Here is a 24,396-nt window from a genome sequence, read left to right as displayed (position 1 = left end):
TTTAAAAGAGGCTGTTCCCTTGAGTTGGCAGCTCTACCTCTCCCATGCTCCCTGCCCCAGCCAAGCAGGTTCTAAAGCCCTCTTCTTCCTGAAAAGTCAAGAGGCTCCACCCCGTGTCTTCCCAATCCCAATCACACACATGTGGACCAGGGTTCAGGACTGGACGTTCTGAATCAGTCTGTAACCCTCAACCTTAAACCCCATTTCTCCACCCCAGACTCATTACCCTGGTGGGAGCTGAGCCGAGCCCTTTGAGTGAGAAACTCCACTCACCCTGATCCCAAGCTCCACATTCTCGCCTCCGTAGACTTCCATGCCTTCGTCCAGCAGGCCAATCTCCTGGAAGTACTGCCGGTCCACAATGAAGCAGCCAATGAGGGCGGGGCTCCTGCAGGGGCAGGGGAGATGGGCCAGTGGTGAGCAGAGGGGCTGTCTGGTGTGGCTGTCTGAGGAGTAAGAGCAGTAAGGCCTTACTGTCAGGAGGATCTGGTGCTCTTCTTTCCTCTGCTGCCAGAGCCAGTGTGAGGCTTGTTCCTGGAGTGGTCCCTGGGTCTGGCCTCACCCAACCACTCCAGAAAGACTGTTTCCTCCGGGCAGCGGGCAGACACCTGCCATCCTGGGATCAGCTTTAGTGGGGTGGTGCTTGTGTGTGTGTTAGCTGTGAGAGGTGGTGCTCAGCCTGCCAGTCTAGGTTGACTGTATCTCTAGCTGCCCTGACCCTGACCTCTGCACAGTCAGTCTCTGTTCCTGCTTGGGAATGCATACCAGTTTTCCTATCCTTCCCCAACTTAGGATCTGTATGTCATCCTTGGTCCACTTAGAAAGATTAGCTGGCACCAGGTTGCAAAGGGCTTTGGGTAGCGGGCTAAAATATTTGAATTTTATCTGCAGGTAAATAGGTGTCCATGAGGAATTTTAAGCAAGACAGTGGTGTGAGCAGATCTGTGTTTTTTAAAGAGAATAGTCAGGCAGCTGTGGGTGACTGACCAGAGGGGAAGGGGTGGGAATTGAGGGGCCCAGCTAGGAAGCTCATTGCTGTATCCAGTTGAAAAATGATGGAGAGCTGAGTCAGAGTATCAGGAACAGAGACAGGAATTGTTTAAAGACATATTTTGATGTAAAATCAGCAGAACTTCAAAACAGATGAACTACACAAGGGTGAGAAAGGGGGAGGAACCTGGATGCCATCTGGCTTTCTGGCTCGGGTGACAGTGGGTTGTGGGCCACTCATCAATACATGGGCACAGGAGAAGAAGCTGGTTTCAAAAGAAAGAAGCTTGGGTGGTGGAAAAACTGACCTTAAGGTACCTGTGTGACACCAGGAGGAGATAGCCAACAGGCAGAGCTTAGGTACATGGCCTGAGTCTCTAATTCAACAGGGTTCTTAGGCTGGAACAACCTGCCAACAGCTATGGGGTCCAGGAGCTGGAAGGCTTTTCCTTCCTTGAGGGCTGTGAGCTTGGGTCTCACCAGCTCTGTGCAGACACCCAGTGCAGCACCTCACAGACAACGATTCACATGAGGTGAGTCAGCATGAGAGCACGGGGCTGCTTCTCAGTGAGAGCACTGCTTATGCAGTGACGTTGAATTGTTCTACTGCTTATTGCTATCATTTCTAGCCCTTGCCTGGCTGGACGACTTGGTGGGAGTGGGGGAATAAAAGGAGAAATGAAGGCTCCTCAGGGATGAGAAAACTATCAGTCAATCACATGTAAATGAACCCGTCTTTGAAAATGGAAACTTATCAAGGTGGAGAAAGGCGAGTTTGCTGGCCATTTCCCTGGGGAATGCCGATACAGGAGGCTGCTCAGGCAGAGACTGGCACCCTGGAGCCACTGTTTCTCTTCCTTTCAAATCACTGCATTTTATTCTAAATGTCTTCACCCTCATAGACCTGCAGGCATCCTGGGAAGCTAATCTACCACTCCTAAAGCAGACTGAGACCCTGCTGTGGTGGAGGTAACAGAACCCAGGCCTTAGAGGTAATCTCTCTGGGAAAAATCACTCTTCTGGGTGTATGTCTCTAAGAGAAGTTCCCTAGCCTCTCTGAGCCTCCGATTCCATGTCTGTAACATAGGATCCATTCTAACCTCACACAGACTAAATTAAAACACTTGAAGCCTCTGGGACATAACTGGCACTCAAAAGGTCATTTAAAAAGGTAAAAAGATGCAATTGTGCACTAAGTCTAGAAGATCTCCTCTTTAAATATGTGATGATTCAGAAACATCAGGCTGGCAGAGTGGGGTCTTGGCATTTGCCTCTGCATTCCTAAGTGTTGGATATGACAGGGCACGCTGGAAAAATGCTTTCAGGATACACAGTAAGGGACCTTCCTCAAACTGACAGTTCAAGCCAGGTAATGAACAGAATCTGAAACAGTTACTCTGAGATGAGTACAGGCCACCTCAGTGGTTTATTATTAACCGGCTAGGGTATTAAGTGGATTCTGTCAGCGTGAAAGGGTTATTGATTTACACCTTGCCTCATTCCTGAAAGGATTAGAAATAGCTTATGAGAAAATTTAAAATACATAGAAAACCATAAATAGATAAATGTCTAGACAGACCTAAAGATTGCAACAAATTGGAATGCATGTGCAGACCAAAGTCCTCTCTCAATTGTTCTTGAAGTAGACATGAAAGTTTGCCTTTGAGTTTCCTGTTGGTCAAAGTGGAAAGAACACACATGGTCTTAGAAACAAAATGTACAGTTCTCATGTGAAAATGTCACATTAATTGATTCCCTGGGGACAGCAAGGCTTTCTCTGACTGGCAGTCAGTTTGAAAGAAATTTCTCACGTGGATTTTCTTAATGGGGTCACCTGGTGACTTACGGAGCAGCCATCGCAAAGACATCTCTTTAGAATACACTAGAAGATACTGCTGGGCTCTTTTTATGACTTATGCCACGTGTGGGCAGAGCACTAAAGTATAGCTTGAAAGCAAAGGGAGCTCGGATGGGCAAGATACATTTGTATAAATCACAGCTTTCTGTGGAGCTGTCTTCATCTGGGAATAAAACCAGGAATGTTCTTCCAAAAATCTTCCATAAAAGTTATTTCCCTCAACCAAGTTTTTGATAAAAATTGAGTGATAGAAAATTTGAGGTTGAGATGACATTGTCTGGCAAGGACCTGGAATGCAGGCTTGCTGATTAAGACTGGACTGATACAGTTAGAGATGAGCAGAACAGAAACAGTTAATGTCAATGCAGTCTTCTGCAGGAATGCTCATTGCATGGGGGCATATTTCCCTTCAACAGCATTCATCAGGCCTAGGAGCAGAAAACAGCTACGACCGTTCTGAGCTCAACAGTGGACAATAGAGGGGTGAAAACTAGCCACTGAGTCTAGCTTCCGTGGGTGGATCTTGGCTCTACCGCCCAGAGCCTTTGGCAGGGCCATTCTCCTCTCTCAGTCTTGCTCTCCTCATCTTGTAAAACAGGGATGAGACATGAGTGGTCAACAGGTTATAATGATGATCAAATGAGCCAATGCATGTAAAAGACCCTTGTACATAGCAGACTCTCAGCAAATGTTTAACAACACAAAATTGTGGCAGGGGCCGAGCAGAGTAGGTAACAGGCAACTTCAGGAAAGTTAGGTGGTGTTTTCTTCTATTCCATTTTAAGTGTGAGTATATATTTTTTTCTTCTGGCGAGGAAAAATGTGATCTTAAGTAATAATGACTGACTTTCAATTAAATTTTTCATATCCTTTCTCCCTCATGTAATACAAAACAACATGAGCTTCTAATCTCTTTAACTCCAAAAACTGTGCCCTAGGCCACCTTCTGGTGCCTTCTGTTTTGTAACGGGCAGAACTTTGTAGGGAGCATAAAGACACCCACTGTATCATCAATTTAGACAGAAATAGGCTGGGCTCAGTGGCTCACGCCTGTAATCCCAGCACTTTGGGAGGCAGAAGTAGGTAGATCACGAGGTCAGGAGTTCAAGACCAGCCTGGCCAACATGGCGAAACCCTGTCTCTACTAAAAAATACAAAAATCAGCCAGGCACGATGGCAGGTGCCTGTAATCCCAGCTACTTGAGAGGCTGAGGCAGGAGAATCACTTGAACTCAGGGTTGGGGGGTGGGGCGCGGAGGCTTCAGTGAGCCGAGATCACGCCACTGTACTCCAGCCTGGGCGACAGAGTGAGACTCTGCCACAAAAACAAAAACAAAAACAAACATAGACAGAAATAAAAACTAGTGGAGATAGCTGTTGGAGGCGTCCTGAACCTTAAAAGCTAAGACTGCACAGGGGAGTCATTCATGAGTCCAGGAAGATGGCAGCAAAGGCAGGAAAGAATTTGGGACCTTTGAAATACAGTATGAAGTCACTTTTGTCTGAGTCTTACAGAATAACATTCAAATATCACCAAGGTATATGCTATCCTGTGGGGTCTGGTCTTGCCTCTCAGCCCCTCCACCCTCACTACCTGGGGCTGCTGGCTGGCTTCCCACTTCTAGTCACTTCGCACCTTCTCTGTGTTCGTGAACTTTGCATATGGACGTCCATTCCCCAACCTAGCCATCTTCTACTCGCCTTCAAAAACAAGTGAAAATGCTATCCTCTGAAAAGCATTTCTCCACTTTCAATGCAGTTTCTGCCTGCATGGTAGAATAATGTTCCTATTCCAACGATTTTGTCTGTCTTCACTAGACTCCAGGCTTTTGGGAGTGGGAACCAAATCTTCATCACTCTGGATCCCCAATCTGGAGCACAGTGCTTGGCGCCCAGACACAGTGATGTGTGGAAATGGGTCACTTTGAGGCTGTGAATGGATTCTGAGATCTTCAGAGCCCATGGCAGTGACTGAAGATCAGACTGCAGTTCCTTTCAACCCTGCCTACCCCTGTCATCCCCACGATGGGGCTCAAGTTGGAGAATAAGCATTGGGCCAGTAGGGGGTTCCTAGCCTGGAGGTCAAAGCAGAGAGACCCACAGGTAAAGATTTGCTTTACCTGATTGGGGCTGTGGAGTTCTCCAGCTTCCACCAGGCCTTGGGGGGATTTAGGTAGCGGCACCACAGTTCCCAGTCAAAGCCCTGGGCAGCCAGCGGGTACTCTTCTATTTCAAAGTTGTCATATTTGATGTTATCAAAGGACGGCGAGATGATCCGCTTCCGGTTCTCCTTGATGCGAGTGAGGACAGGTTCAGCCCTGGGCAGAGAGGAGACAGCCAGAGAGGGGGTAACCATTTCCAAGGTGGAAATATCCAGAGTAGCATCTCCCGAAGGTCCTTCCCCAGCAGAAAGAGGAAGGAAAGCCTGCCCATCTCCTCTGATGGAGAGGTGCACTGCCTTCTGGGAAGGAGCCCCTATTCAACTTCCCGTTCCCTGAGGATTTCCCGGATGGCAAGAGGCTCTACCACTCCATCAGCATATCCAGAGCTGAGCTGAGAGATTCTTATTCCAGCCAGCCTTGTTCCTGCTCACTTTCCCTTTCTCCATTAGAAAAAAAAAATCAAGACGTAAAAAAGAAAGAGAAGAAAGAAATAGATCTGAGGGTCCAGAAGAAGCTTTCACCTTGGGCTTTGATTTTGCTAAAATTCTATGTATCAATCTGGAGGAAAAGACAGATGAGGATGGCAGAGACTAGGAGGTGAGAACAAACCTACATCCGCCAGCCATGCAATGCTGCCTTGGAATGCCAGCTATGCCACATCCACCCCCCAGAAGGGTTCCCCAACCACCCAAGGAGGGGTGGGGCATTTGGGCTTTCCCAGGGAGCCGGGAAGCCCCTGCAGGCACCAGGCGAGTAATGTGTTTGCAGACAGGAATGATAAGCTTCTCATTAATAATACATTTGGTGTATAACTGTTTATTCAAATCAGCTTGAAATAGTAAGTGTCCCTCTCCTATCCTGGCCATAAATCCAAAGAAAATTCTGTTTAAATAGTCACAAATGGCAAGCAGGGACTTCAGCTATAAAAAATGACTGTGTTGCAGCCTTAATTTGGGCCTGTTATGGCAGCATCCAGGCCGGGCTGTGTGCACGCCCTGCCTGCTGAAGTGTCTTCGTCTCCCACTCGCTGGAGGCAGAGGCTGGCACTGTGGAGTCTGGGGAGCAGAGCAGACCCCAGTGACAACAGGCCTATTGACAAAAGGGTGGCCACCTACTTGCCCCAGCTACTCATGGTCATCGCCACAGCCTGTGTCTCCCAGGCCCAGGCAAAGTTACACACAGCAGGTGGCACTGTGCCCTCCAGCCCTGCAGGGAGGTCTGCATCTGCCACTCTATTCCTGGCTGGTTGCAGCCACTGGGGCCTTCTGTCTGGTCCCTTTCCCCCAGCATCTGAGCAGCTCTGACCAGAGAAAGAAAGATTTTCTTAGACAGTTTCACCATAGGGAGAATCTGAGATTACGTGCTACCTCCGATCTGGCAGTGGGAAAGCCCGGGCTACCTGTGACATTAGGCAACTTTCCCCTACCTTTGCCCACTTGGTGTTGGCCCTGGCTGTGAGGCTGGGTTTCTGCCTCACGTTTGGCCCAGCTCTCCTTTCCTAGGCATTGGAACCCTGTCCTTAGCCGGGCACTCTCTGCTTTGCCCTTAGCATGTACCCTTTTCCCTGATGACTCTGCCAGCCAGAGTCACATGTGATGTCACCATGCCTATTAGGCACTGTGTGCTGACCCGTTGACCCCTGGGTACCCCCTCCCCTCTACCACACCTCAAACTCTAAAGTTCCAGCTTTGTTGCCTGGCTCACTCACACACCCACATTTCACCCATTCCCAGAATTATCTCTTAGGCTATGACCAAGATCCCAGCATGCTTTGCACTATTGGAGCCGAAGCCCTAGATCCCACTGGGACTCCTCCTCCTATCCTAAGGGGCACTTACCAGCCCACATTGAACTCCACGTGGGCATCAAAGAGTGCCACCACAGGGGCAGTGGCCGCCCTCCAGCCGCTGACCCTGGAGCGGATGAGGCCTTCCTGCTTGCTGTGACGCACGACTTTGATGAAGCCTGGCTTCTGGCTGTTCACCTTGTCCACATATTCGGTCAGCTTCTCCTTCAGTTCCTCTGTCAGGGAGAAAATGCAGACTTAGCATGGGAGGGAGGTCAGGAGGCAGAAGGGGCAATCACAACAGTCACTCTTTTAGGGTGAACTGATCCCCAGAGAAAGCCTGGGGGGCCCATTCCCCTCCCTGTGTCTTCTTCAGTGGTCCACGCAGTGGCCAGCACCGCTTAGTTTTGAAGGGAAACATAGAGGGGAATACAGTATTTCCTGAGGCTCAGCAATACACAGGGTCATATACACTGCACACACGGTCTATTTAATCTTCGCAACAAGCCAATGGGAAAATGGTAGCTCAAAAGAATTAGTCAAGTTCTCCAGCATCATGCAGCTTGTGAGTGGCACAGTCTACTTTCAAACCATGTCTAGTGACTTGAAAAGCCATCATCAGTGCAGTTACCTCCCTCTTAGTGGTCTCCATCTCCATCGGTGCTCCTATAATCCCTCTGCCAAGACCCCAGCCCAGGATCCACTCTCTGCCTGGATCTCCATCTTTCTAGGAAGTGGATGGCCAGGAGCTGTGCCCATGTGAACAGCTGGTGTTGGTTTGCTGCCTGTGGTCCTGGGCCTGGCTAAGCATTTGATGCCTCTGCTTTTTCAGAACTGCAAATGAGGCCTGCAGCAACAGAAACAGGCCTCAGCAGCAGCCCCTGAACCCCTCAGCAAGAGAGGGCACTGCAGCTGCATTCATTATGTTTTCTACAGCAGCTAAGGTAAGAGCCCACGACAGCCCTCATAGTTGGTTGGACAGAATTCTAAAGTTCCTTTTGAACCAAGCATCCATCCCAAGGTGTGAATCCCCTCTGTCTGCCTGATGAGTGATCATCTAGCCCCTGCAGTAAAAGGGAAATCTATGCAATCCATTCCTTAGAGGGCCTCTTCAACTATTAGATGTTCTTCCTTCTTCTGACCTCCAAATGCCAGGGTCCCTCAATCTTCCACTCATGAGTGCAATGGGACCTATTTTGGAGACACAGAAGGCAGATCAAGTCCCTCTTTCCACATAACAACGCTTTAGAATTGAAGCCCATTCTTAAGTCCTTGTTAAGGACTTCTCCAGGTCAAATAGCTTCAGTTCCTCCTTGTGTTTCCACATATATCACGATTTCAAATTCTCTAATCATGTTGAACTTCCCTCTAATTAAGTTAGTTTTTCTCAAACCCTTTCGTATTATGCAGAAGTTGACCTAATATTTCTAAAGTAAACTGGGCTATACAGAATAGAAGAAACAAATCACCTCCCTTAATCTAGAATCTATGTTCCTATTAATATAATCTAAAGTCACAACAACTTTGATTACTTTTGTCTCAAATTAAGCTTACTGTTAACATATACTTACAAATTATTTTTACATGGTGCTACTAAGTCAGGCCTCCTCCATCCCATCTCTGTGGATGCAGGTGCACGTGCAAGTGCTTGTGTGTGTGTGTGTACATATGAGTGCCTGCTTTGAGTGATAACAAAGAATCTTATGTTTACTTTTATTTAATCAGCCTTTCTAAAGATTTCCACTGTTTCTTTGGATGTCAAAATGTTTTTGTCCCCCGATTTCATTACTCAGTGGTTTTCTAATCCAGCCCTTCCAGGTTTCCAGCTTCTGCAAAAGTGATGAGCATATGGCCTTTCTTGTCATTCAAGTAATCCTTTTAAACAGTGTGACTCCTGTCCTAAGCTAGGGCTGGTGGGGGCTGTCAGTGTCCTCATTCCAGCCTGGAGAAAACTTGACTGACTTCTGGGCTGCCACTGACATGCTGTATATCTCACTGCAGTCCATACGAAGATGACCTCAAGATCTCTGAGAGCTGCAGCTGCCTGAAGAGGCCACTGTCCCACAAATGTCAGGACGTTGGCCATGGAGCAGCATAACTCAATGTGTCTCACACTTACAAGGCCTTCAAGCACCGTTGCCAGGAGGCTTCTTAAAACATTTACTGTTTTATCACTTCCAAGTATATCCTTTTTGAAAAATTTAAATAGAGCTCATAAAGTCTGATATTTGGGTTTTTGATGGGGGCAGTTAAGTGCTGAGTGCACAGAATTTGGAGTGAGAACTGGGCTAGTACCAAATGGCCTGATATAAATTCCCACCCTTCCCCATGAGAGGGATACCTGTCCCCTTCTCTGCCTCCTCAACCCTCAGGTGAGGCTCCTGCCAATTGACTCCTGTCAATACCTACTGTGACTAAGGTATTGATGGGAGGAGGCTGAGGACGATTGCTACCAAATGGTCTCCCATCAATTTCACCTCTCCAAATTCACATCCTTGTGTGGCCGCCTCACACACTGAGTCTGAGCTGGACTTTGACACAGCAAGACACAGCAGGAGGGACCCTGTGCAAGTTCCAGCCTTTTGCTTTTGCTCTCTTGCTGCCCTAACTAAGGAAGCTCCAGCCAGGCTCCTCCCCAGCCCAGTCATTTAGGCCACCCCACAAAGGCCCCAGACAGGTGAGTGAGGCCCTCGTGGATCCTTCAGCCCCAGTCGGGCCACCAGCTGATTGCAAATGACCAGGAGAGCCATTGTGTAGAGCAGAGACAGGCTGCCCAGTGATCCCAGCCTTTATTGCAGGATTCTGGGCCAATGGATGGTGGTTGTTTCATACCATAACTTCTGGAATGGTTTGTTATACATAATGGCTATAATAAACATTGTCTATTGTTCTGGTCTGGTGCTGGGGTTAAAATAAGATTGTGAACTCCTGATGCACAGGAAATGCAGTCAGAGGAAGAATGAGCTTTGAGGGGTGGCAGCCAGAAATGAAAATCTTTGCTTCCTATAGGAGCTACTTGCCCCTTTGTACCTCTGAGCTCTGTCAACACTGAGCTGGAGTAAAGGCTTCTGGTGGACCAGATAGTAAAAAATTCCACCCCCAGTCAGCTGCATCCCAAACATGTGCTGCTGATTAGAAGAGGGAATTCTCTTAGCCCCAACCAAACAACTGCTATCCAAAAAAGAAAACAAAGAAGAAAAAAAAATGCCTTGAAATACCCTAGATGATACTGCCTCTGTCTTTGTAAAGTACCTTTACTTAATTAGGTTTTCATGTTTTCTTTCCATCTTTGTTAGGTGCCAAAGCAAGAAAGAACTATCTCAAAAGTACTTCTGCATTGACTGGAAAACTGTTTTCCAAGACACTGTCCATTGTATACTATATATATTGACTATTAACGATTGTATATACACATAAACAAACACACATGCATGTTCACATATAATATCTCTCAGAACTTCTTAGCTCCAAAGATTGTGTTTTTGGAGTTGAACTTGTGTTTTTTCTTACATCCAAACACAAGTACCCAGCCCATCATATTTGCCTTCTTGCTAAGGCTGCCAGGAAGCTCAAAGATAAATATAATGACTAATCACAAAGATTTTATCAGGATTTTTGCTGCCCTATCTTTGCTAAACCTTTGATTTTCTGGTTCAAATTTAAAACCTGATTGACTTTTACCTTTTCTTCCCTATGTAAGCTATCTTTAATTGATTTTTAATTTCTATAAATAATATTTAATAAAGTATCTTGGTGGGTTAGGACAGGAGCATAATTGTGGAAGAAAAAGGGAAGGTATATTTTGTGCTTGTTTTAATGTGTTGGAGAAAGAGGAGGCAGGGAGTCTGCTTGCTGTGACTCAGATCTAGAGTCAATGTGGAGCTGTCAATAGCCCATGTTGACAGAGAAATACAATTTGCACCCTGCATGGGGCCAGGTGTCATCCTGCTTATGTTGCTACTTCAGCGCTCTCCTACTGTCCAGAAATCCCTGATCTCCTGACATCGGAGGGACCTCTGTAAACCAGCACTACCAGAAGCAGTGATGAAACACCACTCACTCCTGGGAGGTCACAGGCCACTCTCCACATCCCCACAGGGAGCCTCCTCTCAGGGTCTGCTCAGGGCAGGCTGCTTGCCAGCTCTCATTTCTTCAGACTTAGATGCCAAGGAAACACGGGGGATTCACCAGTGTGGTCAAACAGAGCCCTTCTCCCCTCCTCATCTATCCCCTTCCACTGCTTCTATAAAAAGTGGTTGGCTCCACAACTACTAGCAGGCTGAGCCAGAAAGGTCTGGCGTAGAGGCTGTTAATCTGATTTAAGCACTTAATGGGACACTCTGATCTCATGCATAAAGGAAACTAAAGGATCTGAAAGTTGATGCCTAATGGGGCTTTGCTCTTTGGAAGGCAGGTGCACAGGCATTTTGTAAAACTGCCTTCCTAGGCTTGCTGTAGAGAACTGGGCAGAGCTCCTCATCTCTCCCTCAAGGTTCAGATGAGCATTTCACACATGTTCTCTAGGTTTTGTGGACATAGAAATGAAGGGAGAGTTCACTCATTCATTCATTCATTCAACAAATATTGAGCACGTACAGATATGATTTGACTCTGTGTCCCCACTGAAATCTCATCTCAAATTGTAATCTCCACATGTCAAGGTGATTGCATCATGGGGGCAGTCTCCCCCATGCTGTTCTCATGATAGTGAGTGAGTTCTCATGAGATCTGATGGTTTTAAAGTGTGGTACTTCCCCTTGCACTCGCTCACACTTGCTCTCTCTCTCTCTCTCTCTCTCTCTCTCTCTCTCTCTCTCTCTGTCTCTCTCTCCTGCCACCTTGTGAAGAAGGTGACTGTTTCTCCTTCACCTTCTGCCATAATTGTAAGTTTCCTGAGGCCTCCCCAGCCCCCAGTCATGTGGAACTCTGAGTCAATTAAACCTCTTTTCTTTATAAATTGCCCAGTCCCAGGTAGTTTTTTATAGCAGTGTGAGAATAGACTAATACACTTACTGTTAGTCCTTTCATGGAATAATAATCTTTGGCATGGCTTGATCATACCTCAACAAGGTACTGATCTAGTTGCTGTGATTATAACTGTAAACAAGACAGTCTGCAATGGACGGAGTGTTTATTTATTCCCAAAATTGATTATGTTGAAATCCTAACCCCCAATGTTATGGTATTAGGAGATAGGGCCTCTGGGAGATTAATTAGGTCATGAGGGTGGAGCTATTATCTTAGCCTGTTTTGTAGTGCTATAACTAAGAATACCTGACACTGAGTACTTTACAAAGAGCAGAAATTTATTTCTTCACAGTTCTGGAGCCTGGGAAGCCCAAGATCAAGGTGCTAGCATTTGGTGTCTGGTAAGGGCCTTCTTGCTGTGTTCTCAAGTGGCAGCAGGCAGAGGGCAAGCTAGCCTAAAGCTTCAAGAATCATCTTTTTAAAGAGCCTCAATCTCATGAACAAGGAAGCAGCCCTCATGACCTACTCACCTCTGAAAAGGCCACACCTCTTACTACTTTCACACTGGTAACACCTAAAATTTGCAGGGGAAATACTTGAACCACAGCAGCCCTCATAAATGGGATTAGTGCATTTATAAAAGGGGCTCCAGGGAGCGCTCTTCTCCTCTTTCTGCCATGTGAGTATGCAATGAAATGTGAGCAGTCTGTGACCTGGAAGAGGGCCCTCAACAGGACCTGACCATGCCGGCACCCTGATCTCAGACCCCCAGCCTCTGAAACTGAGATAAAAAACGTCTGTTTTTATAAGCCACTCAGTCTGTGGGACTTTGTTATAGCAGCTCAAACTAAGACACAGCCCTTATAGAATTTCCATGCTACTGGATATCTAAAAGGCATGTGGTAGGAGAGACACAGGAATTGAGTATTGGTCCATTTGTGTAGCTATAAAGGAATACCTAAGGCTGGGTAATTTACAAAGAAAAGAGGTTTATTTGGCTCATGGTTCTGCAGGCTTTGTAAGAAGTGTAGTGTCAGCATTCACTTCAGGTGAGGGCCTCAGGCTGCTTCCACTAACAGTGGAAGGGGAGGGGGAGCCAGGATGTGCAGAGATCACATGGTAAGCAAGGAGGCAAGAGAGAGTGGGGAGGCACCAGGCTGTTTATATCAGCTCTTATGGGAATCAGTAGAGGGAAAACTCACTCATTCTCCCCACCATCCCAGGGAGGGCATTAATCTAGTCATGAGGGATCCACTCCCATGACCCAAATGCCTATTATTAGGCCCAACCTCCACCATTGAAGATCAAATTTTAACATGAGATTTGGAGGGGACAAACATCCAACCTATAGCAGAGAGGGAGAGAAAGTAGGAAATGCTGTGGAGTTACCATCTACAGAAGTAGTTGTCAATCAGTTCAGGGGAAGATTTGGGGCATGAATACCCCATGGGTGAGTTGAATCATATCCCCTTAAATTCATATGCTGAAACCCTAAACCCTAATACCTCCGAATGAGACCTTATTTGGAAATAGGGTCATTGCAGATATAATTAGTTAAGATAAGATCATACTGCAGTGGGATAAGATCCTAATCCAGTATGACTGGTATCCTTATAAAAAGAGTAGATCTGGATGCAGACTGAGGGAGGAAGTCATGTGAAGAGGAAGGCAGAGACTGGAGTGATGCATCTCTAAGCCAAGGCCTGCCAAAGATGGCCAGCAAAGCACCAGAAGCTAGGAGAGGGTCATGCAACAGATTCCCCCTCATAGTCCTGCTGGCACCTTGATTTCAGACTTCTAGCCTCTAGAAGCATGAGAAAATGTCTGTTGGTTAAGCCACCCAGATGGTGGTACTTTCATTACAACAGACATAGGAAATGAGTATAACCCAGCTTCCTCACTTCTCAGGTGGTATGACACTGCAGAGTCTCCGAGTCTCCTGGTAGTTCCCAGGATGATGGAGTCCAGGTCCCCACAGCAGTACCATGTCATTGATGCCCATGGTATTAGCTTTCTTCTCTTCTCTGTCTCCCATCCCCACTCTCTCATCAGTTTTCTAGGATCATCTACCAGATAAATGGCTTGGCCCCAAATCTTTTCTCAGGATCTCCCTGGCTTCTGGGAAAGCCAAACTAAGACAGTTGTACATTCCAACTCACCATGGGTCCCACCAATTGCTTCACACTTGCCTGGTTCTTGAAAGCATTTACATTTTCAACTCTTGACCTATACGTATAATGTGTATGGATGTGTGTATGATGGCTTAAATTCAAAATATTGACCCTATTTCTCTCTTTTCTCAATCTCTGCATTAATTGGATAAAAGAAAAAACAGTAAATATAGTATACTAGCCATTATTCTAAGTATTTGGTATATGTTATCTCATTTAATCATTTCAACAAACCTAGGATATAGCTCCTATTATTATCATTCTATTTTGAAGACAAGGAAATTAAGGCACAAAGTGATCCGGGTAGCAAGTGGTGGAGACAGGATTTAAATCCAACTAGGCTGTCCCCAGAGTCCATATACTCCACCTCTACACTCTATCCTGCCTCCCAAGAATAAGAAGCTGGCCTGCATAAGAATCAGCTTGTTTAAATCATAGGCTCCAGAGCACCATCCCAACAAAGAGTCTGATTCAATAGATCTGGGGTGGGACCAGAGAATCTGAATTTCATACAAGGATCTCCTGGTGAGATTCTGATGGATTGGCCAACCTTGGTTACAACTGAAATAAAATGGTAGGCTTTAAAATGGAGTAGAAAAAGGCACCTCCTCCCAAATATGTGTGGTTCCAGCCCTTAACAGAAGGACGTAAATGCAGTCTGAAAAAGGCTTCTTCACACCTGCCCAGGCCGTTTTTCTCTTCATTCTTCCAAACTCACTGGCTCCATCTTGCTGCCCTCAGTTGCGGGTCCTTCCCTTTACAGCTGCTTTTCGTTTCTCTGTATGACCATCTTTGGGTCTGATGTTTTAGACTGTCCCCTGTCATTTCCCAGCTATCACTTCAAATCAATCCATCCTTTATTCATTCACTCAACAATGATATATTATGCACATATGATGTGCACCACTTAAGACCCTCACCTCGTTACCACCATGCAAACAATATTTATAGCTAATGCTTATTCATTTAGTTTATCAGGTGCTGGGGACTGTTCTAAACATGGCGTTTTGTCCCACGTTGGCCACACCCCTCCTTCCTAGCTCAATGCTGTTCCTCAAAGCCCAGCCTGGATTATAGCTTTGCCACCCCATGCCTCCAGTTGCCCAGGAGGGAAGTGTGAACACCCCACCCACACCCCTACTAATCCACCTCCCACTGACAAGTGCAATTGATTGCTTGTCTCCAGTGGTGCTAATTTAAAGATTAAAAGTGTGTTTACTCCTTTCCAAGTGAAAAGTGGCTTGTCTTCTTCAGATCAGAAGATTTACTGGCTTTCCTCTGAAGCCATTTAGGGCCATTGAAACACAAATGCTATGTCAACACATTTTAAAAGAGAGATTATTTATAAGGATGCAATGGTTGTCAAACCTAGCTGATCATCCACATCACATCAAGTGGAAAGCTAAAAATTAAATAAAGACAGATGTCACCGTCCCCACCTCCATGGAGAATCTGGAGTCAGGGCTCAGGACTCAGATGGTCCTGCTGATGAATGATGGTGAGGCTGACTTGGGCACCTGGGATCCCAGAGAGCTCCGGGCAGCATCGCTGTGTGTATTCCTCTGTCTTGAAGATCACTCCAGACAAGCTTTGCAGTTTACAAATGTCTTCCCCGAGGTTCATTCTTCTGTCTGCTACACTTAACAGCTCCACTTCTGTCCAGCTCATTTAATAGCTACACTTGTTCAAAGTCGATTGATACTAAAGGAGATTTGGAATGGCCTTAAATAGTTCCCTTACTCAGGCTACAGGGTTCAGGCACACAGTGTTATAATCTTCCTGGGAAGCTGCAAGCATTAATTCAGCCTTATCAAGTTACAGAAAGTCCCAGATTTACCACCTAATAGGCCCCACCCATCTGTTTTAAAGTCTACTCTTTGGTGTCACAGCAGGGCATTCATGGCCATCAAAACCCATAAGGAATATGCACTCCAAATTTAGCAGGGTTTCCAAAGCCAGGCTCTCAAAACCCACAAACAACCTCTTATCAGGGCCAAAATGGCTTATTCTCCCTAAGATGTTATATCCTGTAAAAAAAAAATGGTCAAAACTGGTCTCTGAAGATGACTGTGGCAGGTGATAGAAAAATGTTTACCTGGCCAGTTAGGAATGTGTTGGGTTCTAACCAAAGTTTAACGCAGTCTCCCTTTCTTCCTCTCTCTCTCAAATTAAGACAAAAATACAACAAACAAAAAACCTTGATTTCTAATGTTTGCCACTGCCTGTGGTATAAATGCTTCCACCATTGCTGATTTCGGGCTACCAGCCTGACGCTACTGAGTCTGAGTTGGGAAGAGATGTGCAGAGTTGGGTGAGGATGGGCATGATGAGCTCGGATAGTCCAGGTCAGCCCCAGCGCTGGTCTAACGCTCAGGGCCAAAAGGCTGCAGTCCTGCAGCCCTTCCCCTACACGACGTAATGTGTGCTGTGCTCAGCACTTCAAATCAGTCCATCCTTTATTCATTCACTCAGCAATGATATACTACGCACATATGGTGGGCACCACTTAAGACCCTCACTTCGTTACCACCCTGCAAACAATATCTATAGCCAATGCTTATTTAGTTTATCAGGTGCTGGGGACTGCTCTCAACCTGCTTCATATATTACTCACTCAGAACTCTCAGCAACCACAATGTTACTCAAGGTAGGTAGCATGACTATTTCTCTTCCATCGATTAGAAAACAGCCCAGAGAATCTAAAGGATTTGCTCGGTGTCACAGAGCTAGAAGATGGTAGAGCTGAAAAGCAAATCCAGGCAACCTGAAGATAATAACTTCATTATTATCTTCAAATGGCAAATGGGAAAAATCAAGGATGAGAGACTTTAAAGAACATAGTCCAAGTAACAGAGAAGGTAAGGAAGGAGCAGGATTCAAACTCAGGCCTGCCTGCCTCTGAAGACTTGGCTCTTTTCCAGTCTGTCCAGCAGCCTTCCGAAGGAGTCAGCATCTTAGGCACAATAGAAGTTCTTCCCCTAGGGCCATAACTCCGTGCTCTCTATTCGTCCACCTTGAGTAATTTAGCAGATGGGAATGAGAATAATGAACTAATAGAAGTCAGTGTCTTCACTGACTAAATGACCTTGGCCAAGGTCCAGCTCGCCTTTGTACTTCCTGGGGCTGTGTGAGGAGGAAACTCCTGTAAAGTAAAGGTGGGGCAATGGACCAAACACTGTGAAATTACTTACAGGGCAGGAACTACTCCTGCTACTCTGAGGAGGGTGTGCAGCAGGAATCACAGGACTTATTAAAAATGCCATGATGGGTGACTGATGTCAGCTGTGTCCAGGCAGGAGTGGACGCTGCTCCAGCCCCAGCTCCTCCAGCTTAGGAGTACTGAGAAGAGTCCTCCCATGAGCTTCTAGGGAGGGTGTGCCAAGAACTCAAAGCCCTGGGAATTGCTGGCAAATTGTGTTTAATAGCAGGTGATATCAGAACTGAGAACGAGCTGTGTGGACATCCCACTGTGCAAAGGGAATTCCAGAAGGCCCAGGCCCAGGTCTTCCTACCCTATGTGTGAGCACTCAGGAAGGTCCAGTGACCCTTGGCAGTTAACCCAGAGGCCAACTGGAATTTTGGTGCTGGCTTCTCCTTTTGTGCAAGGCTTAGAGTTTAGAATGCTGCTGAACTCAAAAATTTGATGATCCTAAAATCTCATGACTGAGATCCCAAGAGTTGATGATTTTGAATCCAAAATTTCAAAATTCTAGAATTCTTAGAGTCTCTGATTCTTAAATACTAACTCCCAGGATTCTGAGATCCCATGAGTCTAAGCTCCTGTAAATGCCAGAGTAATCACTCTAGGGTGTGCTCACCACCATCCTACCCCCAGTCCCCACCACCAATTGTTGATGGCTTACAAGGTCAAACATCCTGGTCCGGCCTTCCCTGCAAGACTCTGTGCTCGTCGTTCTCCCAAATGCACTAAGCTCAGTCTTGCCAGAGTGCCCTTGAACTACCTGCTACCTCTGCCTGGTGCATTCTTCTCACCTCCCCTGACCCAGCTCAGCTTCTGTAGGAAGCTTTTCCTCACCTGCAGCTCTAGAAGGGGACTGGTTTTTCCTTGGGGCACAGACACAGGGGACTAGAAAACATACACCAGGCAACCAGTGAGGGCCAACCTCAGGCCCTGAGCTCCAGCTCCTGCCAGGGCAGCTCCAAGCATCCTCTGAGGGAAGAGTTAAGACTCCCACAGGCTGTATGTCAGCTCCGTACTTCTGCAAATCACCGCTGCTCAGGCTGTGTGACCAGCGGCCTCACCCTGGCTGATTCACGACTCAGGAGACCTGGCGGGCTTCACACATGTATTTATACCCCAGCCCGATCTTGTCAGTACGGAGGTGGAAGGCCCTTTTTCTCTGCTTCAAAACACCTTCCAGCAATGGATTCTCAAAGGGAGGGGTTCCATGAAGGACCAGTGACAAAGCAGAACCCAGGTGTTCTCCTGCCCTTCCCATTTTTCTTTCTTTATTGAAATATGTCAAGTAGAGCAGTAGGAACAGAGGCTTAGGGAGAGACAGGCCTCAATTTAATCCCCAGCTCTGCCATTTACCATGACTTTGGGCATAAGACTTAAACTCTCTGAGCCTCAGTTCTCTCCTCTACCTCTTTGGGTCGCTGTGGAAATCCACAAGACAATGCCTGGCATGTTGTGAGTGCTTCACAGCTGGTGCCATTACCTACTCATCAGTCTGAACTCTTTCGCTCCCTTCCTCCTTTCCAAAGGAAGGTCCCTAGGCCAGGCGTAAGCTCTCACCCTCTGTCCTGCATTTCTGAGAAAGCCAGCCCTGCAGCAAACTGCCCTGGGACTTCCCCAGGTGCAGGACACAGTTGCTGCTCCTCAAGGGCCACTTACCACCTAGCCATTCCGATTCAATTTCCAATCCCTTCCCGTCTCAACCTTCATCTATTTATTTAACAGCCCCTTAACAGTGATTTCTATGTGCAAGGTACTCCTAAGATCTTTATTTGTATTGTCACTGAGCCCTTATGATCCCTCTATTAGGTAAGTACTACTAGTAACCCATTTTATAGATGAGAAAACTGAAGTATGGTTAAATAATTAGCAAGTGGTAGAGCCCACATTCCAAGTTCAGCACTTTGGCTCCAAATTCTGTGCTCTTAATACATTTCTACAGGACCGAGGGCAAGAGGGAGCATCCACCCAGGCTTTGTGCTACGCCCTTACAAATGTCATGCCAGCCTCACTTTCTGATTTAAGGCAGATGAAAAAATAAAGGAAGGCTAATGCTATATTTTTTCTCATTCACTGCAATCCCCTGAGGCAGGAACCTTTATACTCTTAGGCCTATCCTACAAATAAGCAAAATGAGGCTAGGAAGAGGGGCCAGGGTATTTATATATCGATCCCAGCAGTCATTGGTTAAGGACTGCTCCAGGGGCAGGTCAAGTTCCAACACATCCGGCCTGTTCTGTGCAAGGCAAAGCAATGTTCCAGGATTTTGAAGAAAGTCCCCAGGTAAAGAGAAGCAGGAATCTGGGCAACTGGAAGCGCTGTGCACACCTAAGAGGTAAGGCTGGAGCCACACCCAGCCCTGACAGATCTGCTACACTGAGCCTGGCACATGGCAGAGGTGCTACAGGCATGTGTTTCGTTTTCATAAACATGTATCGCAAGAATGAATGAGTGCATGAGTCATGTCTTGGCTCAATGCTTTCTAATGACCAACATTTAAATGCCTCCAGGAAGATTTTAGTACTGTTTTTCTTTGGTTTCCTCTGCCCTTTGGCCCTGTATCCCTCACTGTGCTGATGCATTGAATGTTCCACTGGACTGTGAGCTCCTTGAGGAGGGACCTACGGTTTTACCCTTCTCTGTATCCAGAGAGCCCAGCCGGAGCCTGGCATTCAATAGAGGTTTATTGACTCCATGGATTCATGGCACATGGGACAGAAATCCTCACACAAAGGTTTGGAGGATCTCTCTGGAAAATATCCAGAAAAAAGCTGATGGGCCCACTGGTAAGCCTCAGAACTACCTTGAAGTTAAAAAGTCACCATTTAACCTGTAATCCCAGTACCTTGGGAGGCCAAGGCAGGCAGATCACCTGAGGTCAGGAGTTCGAGAGTAGCCTGACCAACATGGAGAAACCCTGTCTCTACTATAAATACAAAATTAGCCAGGCGTGGTGGTACATGTCTGTAATCCCAGTTACTCGGGAGGCTGAGGCAGGAGAATCGCTTGAACTCGGGAGGCAGAGGTTGCAGTGAGACAAGATCGCCACTGCACTCCAGCCTGGGCAACAAAAGCAAAACTTCGTCTCAAAAAGGAAAAAGAACAAAAGTCACTGTTTATGTGGAACCTACTTTCTGAAGTTTTCAGCACTTGGTACAGGTTCTGACACATGGTGAACATGGGCTCACCAGGTTTGTTTCACACACAATCCCTATTCAATCCTTTTGGGATTCTGCAAGTTCAATAGCATTACAGCCAGTTTTCAAAATTTTATTTGTAATTATTATGGATACTATTATTACGGATACTACTATTAGCCATTCTAACAAGGAAATGGAGGCTGAGCAACGCTAAGATGTTTTCCTAAAGTCATATGGCTAAGGACAGCAGGCTCCATCCCAGGGATCATGGGGCAGGTCAGTCAGACTTTGCCATCTTTCCTCCTAAATGTCGCTGCCGACCTCTCTTACAACCTCTGCATGCTCAGTCCCCGAGGGTCACTGAAACAAGAGTAGGAAGCATGAGAAGGCAGGGCAGGGCCTGTCCAGACAATGGGAGCAGGCAGTCCAGCAGCAAAGTGGGTGGGGCCAACCGTCAGTCTGGGGACACCCAGCCTCAGACTTGAAACAGCAGCCATGGGGTCTGCGTGTGGGGTGGGCCAGCACTGCCCCCCAAGACAAAACCTTTCTTATCAGCCCTGGGGTTGCTGATGGGACTGGAAGGGATTGGTATTGAGGGAGACTCTTAAATCCAGGCTTTGGTCCCAGGTGGGCCACGGTCCATGCTCCCGGGCTCCTAAATGGGCTGAGAGTTTACTAACTGCTTGAGTCTGGTTTGAGGCTGCTGCCAGATCCCAAATGTAGAAAAACAAACTGACTTCTGGAAACTTTATGTATTTTTATGTTTGTTTGCTTTTAAGCACAGAGTCTAAGGCTAAAGGCATGCCCTTGCCAGCTTTCCACATGAACTGCCAATATCAGCCTGTTCCTAAGCCCCTGCCCAGGCCATGTGGGCTTCCTTGCTCTCCTTGCATATGCTTTTCTCTTCCTTTAAAGCCACCAAAGGCAGAGACCCAGGTCCTTGAGATGCTATCAGAATGCCAGACATGGGCTGCCAGTAGAGGAACATCAACAGCTAGCTCAGAGACACCAGGACAGGTGGGATGGACAACCTACCTCACCCAGGAGCTGTCCTCCAAAGACTGCCAAAGACTGTCAGCCCATCTTCTCACTGTGCCTTTCAGCATTATTGATTTTTTCCAGATCCCTCTATTTCAGGAACATACATCATCACAGTCCTCTCATGAGATTTAGTTTAGAAAACTCAAGAAATATTACTTCCCTGATAGATATGCCCCCAAATATCAAAAATATTGCTCCTTCTCACTACATGTCCTGTTTGTGTTCCTTTCATTCATGTGTTCAACTGGTGGATATTTACTAAGCACTGGGCGTGCAGCAGGCCTGACGCTAAGTGGTGGAGATGGGGAGTAAGTCAGTATCCACCTCTTAAGAAACTCATAGTTTAGTGGGAAGAAAGAATTAAACCAGTAATTTGAATGCATTGAAATATGTTCTAAAAGTGGTTGTCACAAGGTGCTATGGAAATACAGTGCAGGATGTGACAACCTCTGCAGGGGCTTCAGGGCAAGTTTTACAGAATGTTACTTGCATTTGTCTCAATGGATGGATGAAGGGGCTTTCCTAGGAGGATAAAGGGGGCATTAAAAAACCATCACAGGCAGAAAAACAGAATAAATAAAGGCTAGAAGGATGAATGTGTATGACATGCTTGGGAAGGAGTAACAGATGTGGGCTATGGCTGAGTGTAGGGACACAAATTCAATTTGGGAGAGGAGGTTAGACAAGTGAGTGGTAGAGAGATTGAGAGGGCCTTAGAAGATGGGCCAAAAAATACCATTAGGAAGTCATAAGGAAGCTTTGTTTAGATTTTTCCCACCTAAAGGTCTCCAAGAGATGAACTGAAATGTCAGGAAGAACTTTTCATCAATTTCTTAATTAAAAACTCTACTGTAGCAGCAGAAGGAACTGGCCCACTCTAGAAACCTAAGGAGGTGAGGTTTTTGTTTTATGTTGTTCCCCTCCAAATAACACAAGTCATGGGCTCCTCACTAAAGCTCCAAGCCTTAATCATGGCCACACTGGGTCTCTAACAAGGGCCCTGGCCCAATGCTTGAGACAGCATCCAGGACAGGGATAGATGAAATTAGAGGTGGTACCGACAGGCTGGGTCTTATCCTCTGCCCCCATTCTTGATCCCTTCCTGACTACATCCTGGCTTTCCCTGGCACTGTAATGGGTTCCTCACTTCCCCTGGACATTGTGAGTTAGCGTAGCCAGGCCTGACGCTCTCACCATGGAAATGACTCATAGACCACCCAGGTGAGAGGCTGGGCTGGCCTGGCCAGGAAGCAGGGTCTGACATGCTGTTAGGGACCCAGTCTGAAGACAACTCAGCACACAGACTCAGCCCTGCAGTATCAGGCAGAGTTGATCTCCAGCTTCAGAACTGGGGTTATCATCTTTCCTGAATATTCATTCAGTCATTCAGCAAAAATGTGGATGACACAGTGCCAGGCACCCATCCTCAAGTAAAGTTCAGGCTCTGTCAACCTGAGCCTTGTGAGGTCCCACAGTTGGAACGCTGGGCATGGCTGGGGTCCCCATGCCTCTGTGACAAGTTTACAATGCTACTGGCCCAAGACAGCCACAGAGGACAGCCTGGTGATTGGTAATGAAGTGATCGTGTCCCACCAGGAGCAGGGGAGCTGAGAGGAAACAGGAAGAAGAAAAGGAGACAGGCAGCCTGGCCTGCTTCAGTGTCCACTGTGTGACAGGGCCTGTGCTTCATCTGCATCAGCTCATTTAATCTGCATATGTAGCAGGACCTGTGCTAGGGGTTTCACCCACATTTGCTCATTTAGTCTTCACAATGATCCTATGAGATGGGGAAACTGAGACCCAGAACCTATAAGGATGGTGAGGAGGCAATGTCAGGGACCTCAGGGAGCTTCAGGTGTTCCTGTGTGAGGCAAGGGCCAATTGATGTGTGGCAAATAGAAGTGGCCACTGCACTTGAAAGGAAGGTAAATGAACCTAGAAAACCACTTTCAACAAGGTATCTCCCTGCAGAGTGGAGGGAATGATGCACAGAAAAGAGAGAAGGAAGGAGGCCCAGTGGGAGAAAGACCAGCAGGACAGAAACAGGCAGCAGAGCCGAAATGAAGAAAGGGGACCTCACTCTGGATGAAGGAAGATGGCACGAAGGATGGAGAGCAGGTTCTGAAACGCTGGGGAAACAGGAGGGGAAAGCTAAATCTTCTGTAGGCAGAGCACACTGACCACGACCGCGATGCAAATGTCAACTAATTAAAAAGAGACTCCCAGAACCAGTGGGCACAAGGACAGCTGTTCCTGGCTACTGCTAAGTGGTGGAGATGGGGAGGGGAGAGGGAAGGAGGACACAGCCAGGTGGGAGAGGTTCCAGTTTCCTGGGGTACAACTGAGCCTTACCCAGCAACAACCACTTCCCTCTGTTGTTGATCCCCATGGGGCTGAACAATCCCACAGAGTTAGAGAGAAAAGTCTTTAAAGTCTGGGCAGGAAACCGAGGAACTCGGATAGCTGCGTGATACATTCATTGCTTTTTTCTCACTGAATTCGAAAGAGCAAAGAACTGGCACGACAGCGGCTGGGTCTGTCAGTGGTGTTCGCAAACAGTGTTTGGCTTTCCCAATTCTGGCCTGGGATCCACAAGAGCTGGATCAAGAAGGGCAACATTTTGAGAGGTGAAGGAGAGAGACTTTGCTTAGAGATTAAGTGATGTCATCAGCAGTCGGGGGAGGAGAAATGCATGAAACGGGTTACTATGGAGAGCTGCAGGGACGATGGAGAAAGAATTCACATGTGGGAGGTACGGATGAGTCAGACGAGGAAACTATCCAGATGGGAGCTGAAAACAAAATTTCCCTCCTCAGAAGTCTACATAGCAACACGGACAGCTTGGTAACAAACAAAGAAAATGGAAGCCAAGCGTGGGGATGATCTCACGGTGATTGCAAAGATTTGCACGCGGAACTCCAGTCTGGGGCATTAGTGTGGTTGGGTCTGGAGGGATTAACACCATCTAATCTAAGGGTGAAAGTGTTTGGTGAGGTCAAAAGGGAAGAAGAACAGAGGTGAGAGCTCTGGATCTCTAATCTGCAGTTGGCACTCTAACCAGATGGAGGGAGAGAGAGGCTG

At 46.9% G+C, this 24,396-nt stretch overlaps 1 protein-coding gene across 2 annotated transcripts in view; it reads right to left on the bottom strand.

The window, feature by feature from the left end:
- GALNT18 (polypeptide N-acetylgalactosaminyltransferase 18) overlaps window positions 1-24,396 on the bottom strand; it is a 355,896-nt gene that overhangs the window by 103,215 nt on the left and 228,285 nt on the right. For both annotated transcript variants that reach the window (XM_037999716.2, XM_008006704.3), the window contains exons 4-6: window positions 6,849-7,032; window positions 4,969-5,166; window positions 274-388 (exon numbers count right to left, since the gene is read on the bottom strand). In XM_037999716.2, the coding sequence (XP_037855644.1) occupies window positions 274-388; window positions 4,969-5,166; window positions 6,849-7,032 (497 nt within the window). The remainder of the gene's footprint in view (window positions 1-273; window positions 389-4,968; window positions 5,167-6,848; window positions 7,033-24,396) is intronic.

Source organism: Chlorocebus sabaeus, chromosome 1 (genome assembly GCF_047675955.1).
Source record: "Chlorocebus sabaeus isolate Y175 chromosome 1, mChlSab1.0.hap1, whole genome shotgun sequence".
Classification (NCBI taxonomy): domain Eukaryota; kingdom Metazoa; phylum Chordata; class Mammalia; order Primates; family Cercopithecidae; genus Chlorocebus; species Chlorocebus sabaeus.
The sequence above is the reverse complement of the archived record's forward strand: the minus strand, read 5'-3'. Positions and strand labels throughout refer to the sequence as shown.